Below are 14,084 nucleotides of genomic sequence, written 5' to 3'. Positions count from 1 at the left end.
AACCAGTCCCAGCAGAAGACTGCCCCACCCTGAGCCTGGTTCTGCTGGAGGTTTCTTCCTGTTAAAAGGGACTTTTTCCTTCCCACTGTTGCCAAGTGCTTGCTCACAGGGGGTCGTTTTGACCATTGGGGTTTTTACGTAATTATTGTATGGCTTTGCCTTACAATATAAAGCGCCTTGGGGCAACTGTTTGTTGTGATTTGGCGCTATATAAATAAAATTGATTGATTGATTGATTGATTCAGACACACCCTCGTTTAACGACATGGAAGCCAGGAAGACGGCAAAGAAAAAGAACTTCACCAATCACGACGCATGCCAATAGAGCACCGAAAGTGGCCGTCGTATTAATTGTTTTGTAGTATATAATCAATAAAGTGTTACAGTGGTCCCTCGTTTATCGCGCGAGTTAGTCGCTACTGCGACGTAGTCAGCGTTATTTTTTACAATTATTATAGACGTTTCAAAGCTGCAAAACCCCTGTAAACCCACATTATACACTTTCACAATCAGGCATGAACATTTTCTCACTTTTCTCTCGTGTGTAAACACTCTCAAAGTTCAAACCTTAGTAGGAAAATAAAACCAAACTGTTTTCAGGCCCAAACATTTGTTTGAGAAATAAAAATAGAACGTTTTCCTATAAATAATTATGATGGCATTTAGAACTAACGAATTTAATTATAACGATCAACGAACAAGGTTGGACATAAGAAATTATTAATAGTGACTGACCAGTATTCCACTGATCGGGCCTGCGTCCTGGCGCCGCGCCTTTTCCACTTGCACCTCGCAGCAGCAGGTGCTGTTTCCGTGTGAGAAACACAGTTATGAGTAGGCCTAGTTGTTGGCGCTCTTTCTTCGTCTGGGCGAGAGGATTCTTATAAACAGACACGCAGAACACAGAACACTGTAAAAAAAATTAATAGAATGCAAAATTGGACTAAATACTCCGCGGGACTGCAAGGCCGCGTTATAGCGAGGGACCACTGTATTCTCTTTTCACATGTCAATAATTCTTGACGTGGATATTTGCTCGCTCAATCAATAAGACACGCCTAATTTGTCCGATTTCTTTATTTTAAAATGTACCTCTTTATTTATTGTATTGTGACAAACGAATGGAGACGACAAAACCTGATTGCAGCACGGAAGAATTAAGGGAATGACATCAGTACAGTTGTAATTATCAATTTCATAGTATAAAATGATCACACCACATGAAGTTAAGCTCAGCGCTGCTCTGGCTCCAGGCTCGACATCTGGAGAAAAAGGCGAGCAGCGCTTTCCTTCCTGTCAGCGCTGTAGCCATGGGTCGTGCTCCATAACAATCCCGCAACAGTGGGATTTGTATTGATTATTATGTAGTATAATCAGGAAAGTGTTATTTATGTAACATATGCATTGATTTGTATAATGGCACTGTTTATCATGTTGATCATCTTCATTTCTATGTGGATTCTAGCGCTGGTTCATTTTGGTGTATAATTTACGCCACCTCTCAACCTGGTGTATATTTTCAGCGCACTGTACGCCAACGACCACATTGATAAATGCCAAGTAGCGCAGCCGTTTTGGCGTACACCCCATATACGCTCAAATATCTCCGTACGCAACGTTGATACATGAGGCCCAATATGTCTACCTTTCTCCTCTCATCATATCAGGCAGCTCTGTCTCGCATTACCAGTCAGACTGCCAACATTCAAAGTCCCGACTCTCATTTCCACCCTTCTAGTTTTCCTCTTCTCTGTTGTCTCTGAACACGTTCACCTCCTCTTTTTCTTTGCCCAGCAGGAGCCCAATTTCCATGGGCACCTGTTGGGCAACGGCACCGGTGGTGGTTGTTCTTGACCCGGGCCTCGATCCGGTATGGAAATTTGAATTGTACTCTACATGGTTGGGGTGGCTTGTTTTATGCCGGATGCCCTTCCTGATGCAGAACTTCTCATTTTTCCGGCCTTGGGACGGCACTCAGAGTGTACACCTCATGTGGCTGAGTTACACACACGCATGCATGCAGGCACGCACGCACACACACACATACACACACCTAAAAAAACCCCTTAATAACCAAGAATAAATAACAATAAAAAATATAATGTATAGTGAAGAATTATTGAAATCGTACATAAGTTAGTGTTTATCGATTCACAGTTCATGTTTAAACTAAAACATCAAGCCTCATACATATATATATATCGTTGTCATAAAAGTTTGACAATAAAATGTTCTTAATCACTGCCACTTTCTGTGGTTGGATTGACAGATATATCAGTATCAGAATTTTTTACTCCTTAATATCTGTATCAGTTAGGTTCTTGTAGCACTTTGTCGGTTGTCTGTTGTATAGCACTGCCCCCATGTGCAGGATGAGTTGCCGCTGACATCTTCAGGTTTTTTCCTTTGTCAATAATGTAGGTGGCGCTACAGCAATAGTGTTTACGGTAGTCCATGAAAAAGATGTTTTTCATTTCGCTGTAAATTTAATAAAAGTTTTCTTTGTGCAGGATGTAAACCAGCCCAGAACGACCTGCATCCTCCAGGATGTCACTCCGGGAACCTACGCTATAGAGGTACACAAACGCAGCACCCACGGGGGGCGCTCATGCTTGGCAGCAAAATCATGAGGCACCTCACATCATTAATAGTTATTTTCTCTTATGACAGCAGTTCTGTTGCTGGGCAACACCCAGTGTCAATCATCTGTCAGCAAATATGGAGATGCATTTACAGTTGTATGCAAAGGTTTGGACACCCCTGATAATTTTCATGGTTTTCCTTTATAAATCATTGGTTCTCTGGATCAGAAATTTCAATTAAATATATCATATAGCAGACAAACAGTGATATTTGAGAAGTGAAGTTTGTAGTATTTACAAAAGTGTGCAATAATTATTTAAATAAAATTGGGCAGGTACATAAATTTGGGCACCCTTTACATTTTATTGATTTGAATACATGTAGCACAAATTATTGGAACACAAAATTGGTTTGATAAGCTCATTGACCCTTGATCTCCTAACACAAGTGAATCCAATCATGAGAAAGGATATTTAAGGTGGCCATTTGCAAATGTTTCCCCTCTTTGCATCACTTCTAATGAGTGGCAACATGGGAGCCTCTAAACAACTCTCAAATGACCTGAAAACAAGATTGTTCAACATTATGGTTTAGGGGAAGGATACAAAAAGCTACAGTGAGGAAAATAAGTATTTGAACACCCTGCGATTTTGCAAGTTCTCCCAATTAGAAATCATGGAGGGGTCTGAAATTTTCATCTTAGGTGCATGTCCACTGTGAGAGACATAATCTAAAAAATAAAATGCGGAAATCACAATGTATGATTTTTTTAAATTATTTATTTTTATGTTACTGCTGCAAATAAGTATTTCAACACCTGTGAAAATCAATGTTAATATTTAGTACAGTAGCCTTTGTTTGCAATTACAGAGGTCAAATGTTTCCTGTAGTTTTTCACCAGGTTTGCACACACTGCAGCAGGGATTTTGGTCCACTCCTCCATACAGATCTTCTCCAAATCTTTCAGGTTTGGAGTTTCAGCTCCCTCCAAAGATTTTCAATCAATCAATTTTCAATCAATTTTATTTATATAGCGCCAAATCACAACAGTTGCCCCAAGGCGCTTTATACTGTAAGGCAAGGCCATACAATAATTACGTAAAAACCCCAACGGTCAAAACGACCCCCTGTGAGCAAGCACTTGGCGACAGTGGGAAGGAAAAACTCCCTTTTAACAGGAAGAAACCTCCAGCAGAACCAGGCTCAGGGAGGGGCAGTCTTCTGCTGGGACTGGTTGGCGCTGAGGGAGAGAACCAGGAAAAAGACATGCTGTGGAGGGGAGCAGAGATCAATCACTAATGATTAAATGCAGAGTGGTGCATACAGAGCAAAAAGAGAAAGAAACACTCAGTGCATCATGGGAACCCCCCAGCAGTCTAAGTCTATAGCAGCATAACTAAGGGATGGTTCAGGGTCACCTGATCCACCCCTAACTATAAGCTTTAGCAAAAAGGAAAGTTTTAAGCCTAATCTTAAAATTAGAGAGGGTGTCTGTCTCCCTGATCCGAATTGGGAGCTGGTTCCACAGGAGAAGAGCCTGAAAGCTGAAGGCTCTGCCTCCCATTCTACTCTTACAAACCCTAGGAACTACAAGTAAGCCTGCAGTCTGAGAGCGAAGCGCTCTATTGGGGTGATATGGTACTATGAGGTCCCTAAGATAAGATGGGACCTGATTATTCAAAACCTTATAAGTAAGAAGAATAATTTTAAATTCTATTCTAGAATTAACAGGAAGCCAATGAAGAGAGGCCAATATGGGTGAGATATGCTCTCTCCTTCTAGTCCCCGTTAGTACTCTAGCTGCAGCATTTTGAATTAACTGAAGGCTTTTCAGGGAACTTTTAGGACAACCTGATAATAATGAATTACAATAGTCCAGCCTAGAGGAAATAAATGCATGAATTAGTTTTTCAGCATCACTCTGAGACAAGACCTTTCTAATTTTAGAGATATTGCGTAAATGCAAAAAAGCAGTCCTACATATTTGTTTATTATGGGCTTTGAATGACATATCCTGATCAAAAATTACTCCAAGATTTCTCACAGTATTACTAGAGGTCAGGGTAATGCCATCCAGAGTAAGGATCTGGTTAGACACCATGTTTCTAAGATTTGTGGGGCCAAGTACAATAACTTCAGTTTTATCTGAGTTTAAAAGCAAGAAATTAGAGGTCATCCATGTCTTTATGTCTGTAAGACAATCCTGCAGTTTAGCTAATTGGTGTGTGTCCTCTGGCTTCATGGATAGATAAAGCTGGGTATCATCTGCGTAACAATGAAAATTTAAGCAATGCTGTCTAATAATACTGCCTAAGGGAAGCATGTATAAAGTGAATAAAATTGGTCCTAGCACAGAACCTTGTGGAACTCCATAATTAACCTTAGTCTGTGAAGAAGATTCCCCATTTACATGAACAAATTGTAATCTATTAGATAAATATGATTCAAACCACCGCAGCGCAGTGCCTTTAATACCTATGGCATGCTCTAATCTCTGTAATAAAATTTTATGGTCAACAGTATCAAAAGCAGCACTGAGGTCTAACAGAACAAGCACAGAGATGAGTCCACTGTCTGAGGCCATAAGAAGATAATTTGTAACCTTCACTAATGCTGTTTCTGTACTATGATGAATTCTAAAACCTGACTGAAACTCTTCAAATAGACCATTCCTCTGCAGATGATCAGTTAGCTGTTTTACAACTACCCTTTCAAGAATATTTGAGAGAAAAGGAAGGTTGGAGATTGGCCTATAATTAGCTAAGATAGCTGGGTCAAGTGATGGCTTTTTAAGTAATGGTTTAATTACTGCCACCTTAAAAGCCTGTGGTACATAGCCAACTAATAAAGATAGATTGATCATATTTAAGATCGAAGCATTAAATAATGGTAGGGCTTCCTTGAGCAGCCTGGTAGGAATGGGGTCTAATAGACATGTTGATGGTTTGGATGAAGTAACTAATTAAAATAACTCAGACAGAACAATCTGAGAGAAAGAGTCTAACCAAGATAACGATACGTCTTTGGGATGGTTATGAGTAATTTTTTCTCTAATAGTTAAAATTTTATTAGCAAAAAAAGTCATGAAGTCATTACTAGTTAAAGTTAATGGAATACTCAGCTCAATAGAGCTCTGACTCTTTGTCAGCCTGGCTACAGTGCTGAAAAGAAACCTGGGGTTGTTCTTATTTTCTTCAATTAGTGATGAGTAGTAAGATGTCCTAGCTTTACGGAGGGCTTTTTTTTATAGAGCAACAGACTCTTTTTCCAGGCTAAGTGAAGATCTTCTAAATTAGTGAGACGCCATTTCCTCTCCAATTTACGGGTTATCTGCTTTAAGCTGCGAGTTTGTGAGTTATACCACGGAGTCAGGCACTTCTGATTTAATGCTCTCTTTTTCAGAGGAGCTACAGCATCCAAAGTTGTCTTCAATGAGGATGTAAAACTATTGACGAGATACTCTATCTCATTTACAGAGTTTAGGTAGCTACTCTGCACTGTGTTGGTATATGGCATTAGAGAACATAAAGAAGGAATCATATCCTTAAACCTAGTTACAGCGCTTTTTGAAAGACTTCTAGTGTAATGAAACTTATTCCCCACTGCTGGGTAGTCCATCAGAGTAAATGTAAATGTTATTAAGAAATGATCAGACAGAAGGGAGTTTTCAGGGAATACTGTTAAGTCTTCAATTTCCATACCATAAGTCAGAACAAGATCTAAGATATGATTAAAGTGGTGGGTGGACTCATTTTTTGGGACTTCCAATTTGGATGGACAAGACTAAGAGTCAGGCTTTCAAATGAATTAAAGCTCTGTCTGGGATTTTGATTAATTAATAAGCTGGAATGGAAGATTGCTGCTAATCCTCCGCCTCGGCCCGTGCTACGAGCATTCTGGCAGTTAGTGTGACTCGGGGGTGTTGACTCATTTAAACTAACATATTCATCCTGCTGTAACCAGGTTTCTGTAAGACAGAATAAATCAATATGTTGATCAATTATTATATCATTTACTAACAGGGACTTAGAAGAGAGAGACCTAATGTTTAATAGACCACATTTAACTGTTTTAGTCTGTGGTGCAGTTGAAGGTGCTATATTATTTTTTCTTTTTGAATTTTTATGCTTAAATAGATTTTTGCTGGTTATTGGTGGTCTGGGAGCAGGCACCGTCTCTACGGGGATGGGGTAATGAGGGGATGGCAGGGGGAGAGAAGCTGCAGAGAGGTGTGTAAGACTACAACTCTGCTTCCTGGTCCCAACCCTGGATAGTCACGGTTTGGAGGATTTAAGAAAATTGGCCAGATTTCTAGAAATGAGAGCTGCTCCATCCAAAGTGGGATGGATGCCGTCTGTCCTAACAAGACCAGGTTTTCCCCAGAAGCTTTGCCAATTATCTATGAAGCCCACCTCATTTTTTGGACACCACTCAGACAGCCAGCAATTCAAGGAGAACATGTGGTTAAACATGTCACTCCCGGTCCGATTGGGGAGGGGCCCAGAGAAAACTACAGAGTCCGACATTGTTTTTGCAAAGTTACACACCGATTCAATGTTAATTTTAGTGACCTCCGATTGGCGTAACCGGGTGTCATTACTGCCGACGTGAATTACAATCTTACCAAATTTACACTTTGCCTTAGCCTGCAGTTTCAAATTTCCTTCAATGTCGCCTGCTCTGGCCCCCGGAAGACAATTGACTATGGTTGCTGGTGTCGCTAACTTCACATTTCTCAAAACAGAGTCGCCAATAACCAGAGTTTGATCCTCGGCGGGTGTGTCGTCGAGTGGGGAAAAACGGTTAGAAATGTGAACGGGTTGGCAGTGTACACGGGGCTTCTGTTTAGGGCTACGCTTCCTCCTCACAGTCACCCAGTCGGCCTGCTTTCCCGGCTGCTCGGGATCTGCCAGAGGGAAACTAACGGCGGCTAAGCTACCTTGGTCCGCACCGACTACAGGGGCCTGGCTAGCTGTAGAATTTTCCACGGTGCGGAGCCGAGTCTCCAATTCGCTCAGCCTGGCCTCCAAAGCTACGAATAAGCTACACTTATTACAAGTACCATTACTGCTAAAGGAGGCCGAGGAATAACTAAACATTTCACACCCAGAGCAGAAAAGTGCGGGAGAGACAGGAGAAGCCGCCATGCTAAACCGGCTAAGAGCTAGTAGCTGTGGTAAGCTAGTGGATTCCTAAAAACACACAAAGTGAATAATGTGTAAATAATTTAGAGGTGATTCAGCAGAGCGAGTGCTTTAGTTAAGGCACGTGAAGATTACACTGTGAAACAAATCGTTATCTAGGTAACTAGATCAATCTAACTGCGCAGATTAACAGCTAACAGATACAGCAAAACACAGCTGTGCTCCAGAACAGGAAGTGATACCGCAGTGAGAGCCAACGACCAGTAGAGGCTCAATTTTCTATTGAGTTCAGGTCTGGAGACTGGCCAGGCCACTCCAGGACTTTGAAATGCTTCTTACGGAGCCCCTCCTTAGTTGTCCTGGCTGTGTGTTTGGGGTCATTGTCATGCTGAAGATCCAGCCATGACCCATCTTCAATGCTCTTACTGAGGGAAGGAGGTTGTTTGCCAAAATCTCACAATACATGACCCCATCCATCCTCACTTCAATACGGTGCAGTCGTCCTGTCCCCTTTGCAGAAGAGCACCCCCAGAGTATGATGTTTCCACCCCCATGCTTCGCGGTTGGGATGGTTTTCTTGGGGTTGTTGTCATCCTCTAAACATGGTAAGTGGAGCTGATTCCAAAAAGCTCTATTCTGGTCTCATCTGACCACATGACCTTCTCCCATGCCTCCTCTGGATCATTCAGATGGTCACTGGTGAACTTCAAACGGGCCTGGACATGTGCTGGCTTGAGCAGGGGGACCTTGCTGCCCTGCAGGATTTTAAACCATGACAGCATCATGTGTTACTAATGTAATCTTTGTGACTGTGGTCCCAGCTCTCTTCAGGTCATTGACCAGGTCCTCCTGTGTAGTTCTGAGCTTTCTCAGAATCATCCTTACCCCACAAAGTAAGATCTTGCATGGAATTCCAGACCAAGGGAGATTGACAGTCATCTTGTGTTTCTTCCACTTTCTAATAAATAATCATAACAGTTGTTGTCTTCTACCAAGCTGCTTGCCTGTTGTCCTGTAGTCCATCCCAACCTTGTGCAGGTCTACAGTTTTGTCCCTGGTGTCCTTAGACAGCTCTTTGGTCTTGGCTATGGTGGACAGGTTGGAGTGTGATTGATTGAGTGTATGAACAGGTGTCTTTTATACAGGTAACAAGCTCAAACAGGTGCAATTAATACAGGTAAAGAGTGCAGAATAAGAGGGCTTCTTAAAGAACAATTAACAGGTCTGTGAGAGCCAGAATTCTTCCTGGTTGGTAGGTGTTCAAATACTTATTTGCAGCAGTAACATACAAATAAATTATTAAAAAAATCATACATTGTGATTTCCGGATTTTTTTTTTTAGATTATGTCTCTCACAGTGGACATGCACCTAAGATGAAAATTTCAGACCCCTCCATGATTTCTAAGTGGGAGAACTTGCAAAACCGCAGGGTGTTCAAATACTTATTTTCCTCACAGTATCTCAGAGATTTCAGTTGTGAATTTCCACTGTGAGGAACATAGTGAGGAAATGGAAGACCACAGGCACAGTACTAGTTCAGGCCCGAAGTGGCAGGCCAAGAAAAATCTCAGATAAGCTGAAGTGAAGGATGGTGAGAACAGTCATAGTCAACCTACAGACCTGCTCCAAAGACCTACAACATGATCTTGGTGCAGATAGTGTCTCTGTGCATCATTCAACTATACAGCACACTTTGCACAAAGAGATGCTGTATGATGCTGTAATGCAGAGGAAGCCTTTTTCTGTGTACACACCACAAACAGAGTTGCTTGAGGTATGTTAAAGCACTTTTGGACAAGCCAGCTTCATTTTGGAATAAGGTGCTGTGGACTGATGAAACTAAAATTGAGTTATTTGGACATAACAAGGGGCGGTATGTATGGCTGAAATAGAACACAGCATTCCAAGAAAAACCCTTGCTACCTACAGTAAAATTTGGAGGTGGTTCCATCATGCTGTGGGGCTGTGTGGCCAGTGCAGGTACTGGGAATCTTGTTAAAGTTGAGGGTCACATGGATTCCTGTCAATATGAGCAGATTCTTGAGAACAATGTTCATGAATCAGTGACAGATTTGAAGTTACGCCAGGGCTGGATCTTTCAACAAGACAACGACCCTAAACACTGCTCAAAATCTACTAAGGCATGCATGCAGAGGATCAAGCACAACGTTCTGGAATGGCCATCTCAGTCCCCAGACCTGAATATTATTGAAAATCTGTGGTGTGATTTTAAGCGGGCTGTCCATGCTCAGAAACCAACAAACCTGAGATATTTTGTAAAGAAGAATGGTCCAAAATGCCTTCATCCAGAATCCAGACTCTCATTGGAAGCTATAGGAAGCATTTAGAGGCTGTTATTTCTGCAAAAGAAGGATCTTGTAAATATTGATGTATTTTTTCTGTTGGGGTGCCCAAATTTATGCACCTGCCTAATTTTGTTTCAAGAATTATTGCACACTTTCTGTAAAGCTGATAAACTTCATTTCACTTCTCACATATCACTGTTTATCTGCTATATGATATATTTAACTGAAATTTCTTATCCAAACAACCAATGATTTATAAAGGCAAATCATGAAAATCAGCAGGGGTGCCCAAACATTTACATACAATTGTAACTTTTGATTTGTCATTAACTGCTGAGTGAATTCATCATTTGTCTTTCTCTTTGTTTTTCTGTCTCAGCTGAGAGATGACAGTAACACCACCAGGAGGCAGACTCAGTACCACGTCAGTCAGGGTGAGACAGGAAAACACAACCACAAATTGTCTTTGAAGGCAGCACGAGATCACAAAGATCACTACATTTACACATCATAGAAGAGCTTTTATTCCCCTGGCTCCACCCCTTTGTGGTTTTATAGTCACGTTTGATTAAATTTAAAATGGTGATCAGCCATTGAATAAATTAGTGTTTCCAATAATTTCAATTTATTTTCATTTATATAGCACCAAATCACAACAAAGTTGCCTCAAGGCACTTCACACAGTAAGGTCTAACCTTACTAACCCCCAGAGCAAGAACACCGCTGACACTGGTAAGAAAAAACTCCCTCTGGGGAAGAAACCTCAAGCAGACCAGACTCAGAGGGGTGACCCTCTGCTTGGGCCATGCTACCGGCACAATTTACAGCACGGCTATACAAGAAATTTTGGGAGTCCATGCTGATGCACAGGACGGGAGGGTTTCAGAAACAGACACCACACCCATCTCTGGATGGAGCCGCACCTCAAATAGAGAGAAAAAAAAAACTGAATCAAGCATCAGAAAGACAAATACTGTTGTGTCGACGCGGGTTGAGGAGCGGACCTGCGTCAGACAGAACCCAGCGCTAAAAATAACCAGAAAGCGGTTCCAACAACAGAAACAATTTATTTTTCACCTGTGAATAATAATGTGTACAAAACTAAAAGAACGTCCTTCTGGTGGAGTGACTGTTGGCATGCTCTTAAGCGCCCAAAAGAATAGAAGCCCGGCGCTCCTGGACCCACTACCACCAGACAAACACCCCCCAGGTGGACATGACAAACTGACTCTCTGTGAAGCAAAGAAGAGGTGAGGTAAGTCAGCAGTTACAACAATATCTTTCAAAAGACACACGCTATCAGCAACACATTCAGGTCTGTATTTTTTAACTTTATGCAAATGAGCAGCTTCTCACAACAAGTGGAGGATCACTTATCCTGCACGCCACAGCAGTGAGAAGCAAACTGCACAATTCTCATCACAATTCCAGTATACTGCGTAACAAAACACCAAGTTACTATCAACAATTAGTCGAACACTTAATCACCTTTAATGTGTGCTGACAGCATGTGTCCTCACCCTTCCTTGCTTCACGGGCTCGATGTGTCAAACCCAGGCGCGGTCCTCAGCGTCTCACAAACGGACATCACAAGGTCGAGTTCCCGGCAGTTCTGCTTGAATCACACATGCCTTAAATGCAGAACGCCATCCAATTATCTGCTTCAGCTGAAAGTCTTTAAGGTTGCATGTGAGCACCAGTCACAGGTGCTACACATGATGTTGATGAGGGTGAGGATTCTTCAGCCAGCACCTTCTCCACAGACAAATCAGTTTCCATGCCACCTGAAGAGCAAAGAAAACAAAAGAACACCAAAACATCCAGCCACACCCCCCAACACACAACAAATACAGTATAGTTTGTCAGCATTAAACAACAATAAAATCAGGAAATACTAAGGTGATCGCCGGCCACTAGCCCTAAGTTTCACTAAAAGACCCAGAATTTAGATAAAGTTGAGGCCACGACCCGCTCCATTTACTAATAAAATTAATTAAAAGAGTAAAAAGCATAGTAACATACTATGCCAGTATGGTAGTCATACGAAAGGGAAAATAAGTGCGTCTTAAGTCTGGACTTGAAAGTCTCCACAGAATCTGACTTTTTTTTTTAATTCTTTATTTTCAAAGAGTGGAAAACAAAACAGAGGGAGTCAATTACAGATTGGATCATTACAAGAGTCCACTCTTATTTTTCTGAAAAAGAATAATAAAGAAAGAACACAACAAAATGACAGAGAAGACCATTGCATGTTGTACAAAATTAATAAAGCCAACCATTAAAATGAGTGAAAGAGACACAGAATAAGAATTAGACACCATTACATAAAAGGGATGCAGTTCTGTTTTAGTCTCTCAAGCACCGGTTACTTCCGTGAAATCTGGGCGGAGAGGTTTAACAAATTGGACCCACTGTTTCCATAGTTTGATAAAAACTTTCTTTTTAAGTCTAATTGCAAATGTAACTGATTCCATGACATAAATCCCATTCACAGTATTTATCCACTCTGACACTGTAGGGGGCTCAGGCAGGAGCCAGCGTTTTGTTATTGCTTTTTTGGCTGCTGTTATTAAAACCAGAAAAAGATATTTATTAAAAGATTTTCTAAAATGAATCTCGGTCTTTCCCAGAAATAAAATAGGAAATTGCAATAATATATTTTCACTAAAAATGGATATTAAAACATCCTGAATTTCAACCCAGTAGAATTTCAATTTTGGACATTCCCAAAATATATGCCAGTGACCTGCCTTCTGCTCCCCACAACGTCTCCAACATTCTGCTGCCCCTCCATCAAAATGTGCCTTTTGCTTTGGAGTAACAAAAAAACGCATAAGACACTTCCAGCTAAATTCACGGCATTTATGAGAATTGGTACACCTCCATTGCAATTCACATATATCAAGCCAATCTTCATCTGTTACTGAAAGAGAACCCTCTGCTTTCCATTTATCCCTAATATATTTTGTGGAGTGACTCATTTTTGACAGTAGACCTTTGTAAAGTGTTCCTATTGCTCCTTTAATCATATTATTTTTATACGCCTTCAAGAAAATGACTAAAATTGGATCATTAATGTCGGTTTTATTAATAATATTCTGTTGAAAGTAGTGTCGTAGTTGGAGGTACTGAAAAAAGTCGGAGTGTTGTAATTGAAATTCTCCCTTTAAACTGTCAAAATCCTTCATTTTTCCCTTATGAGTAAGTGAGTAAAAGGTTGTAATACCCCTAGAGATCCACTGTTTCAAAGTATTGTCCAACATATTGGGTTTGAAGTCGGGATCAGTCGCACACCAATGGATTATCTGAATTTTATCATCTAGTTTAAACAATTCTTTTACTTTTCCCCATATTTTTAATTGAGTTGCAATCCATGGATTTTTGCACAAGTCTATATATTTACCTAAGTTTTTATTGGCCAATATTGTCTGGATTGGAGTGTCTGTTATTGACAATTCAATATCTTTCCATCTAGCCTTAAATCTCGATGAGCACATGTTAGTAAGTGGTTTAATCTGAGTGGCAAAAAAGTATCCTTTAAAATATGGTAAAGCAAATCCTCCCTCTCTTTTTGATAGCTGTAGTGTTTTATATTTAATACGTGGCTTTTTACCCTGCTAAATAAATCTGGAAATTATTTTATCAATTTCTGAAAATTCTTTCTGGGTAATTTCCACTGGGAGTGCTTGGAATAAAAAAAGAAAACGTGGAAGCATATTCATCTTTATAGCATCAATTCTATGACTAAAACTAAGAAAAGAAATAGCATTCCATCTTGTTAAATCTTCTTTCATTTTGGACATTAGAGGGATATAATTAATTTCTTTGAGAACTGAAAGGTCTTTTGGTAAGAGGATACCCAAATACTTTATAGATTGCAGTTCCCATTTTAATGGGAATTTTTCACAGAGATGTTTAGGTGGAGAAAAAGTAAGTATTAAATCTTGGGTCTTTTGTATATTCAATTTATATCCTGTAATTTCCAAATTTCAGCAGAATGTTCATTAGTTCCGGAAGAGTAACATTGGGTTCAGAGAGATATACCAATAC

The 14,084-nt window shown here is 40.5% G+C and overlaps 1 protein-coding gene across 2 annotated transcripts in view; it reads left to right on the top strand.

Moving 5' to 3' along the window:
* The window catches only part of il17rd (interleukin 17 receptor D), a 114,895-nt gene that overhangs the window by 90,775 nt on the left and 10,036 nt on the right, over positions 1–14,084 (top strand). For both annotated transcript variants that reach the window (XM_034165200.1, XM_034165207.1), the window contains exons 8-9: positions 2,511–2,576; positions 10,414–10,468. In XM_034165200.1, the coding sequence (XP_034021091.1) occupies positions 2,511–2,576; positions 10,414–10,468 (121 nt within the window). The remainder of the gene's footprint in view (positions 1–2,510; positions 2,577–10,413; positions 10,469–14,084) is intronic.

Source organism: Thalassophryne amazonica, chromosome 3 (genome assembly GCF_902500255.1).
Source record: "Thalassophryne amazonica chromosome 3, fThaAma1.1, whole genome shotgun sequence".
Lineage (NCBI taxonomy): Eukaryota > Metazoa > Chordata > Actinopteri > Batrachoidiformes > Batrachoididae > Thalassophryne > Thalassophryne amazonica.
This window is presented reverse-complemented; position numbering and strand designations above follow the sequence as displayed.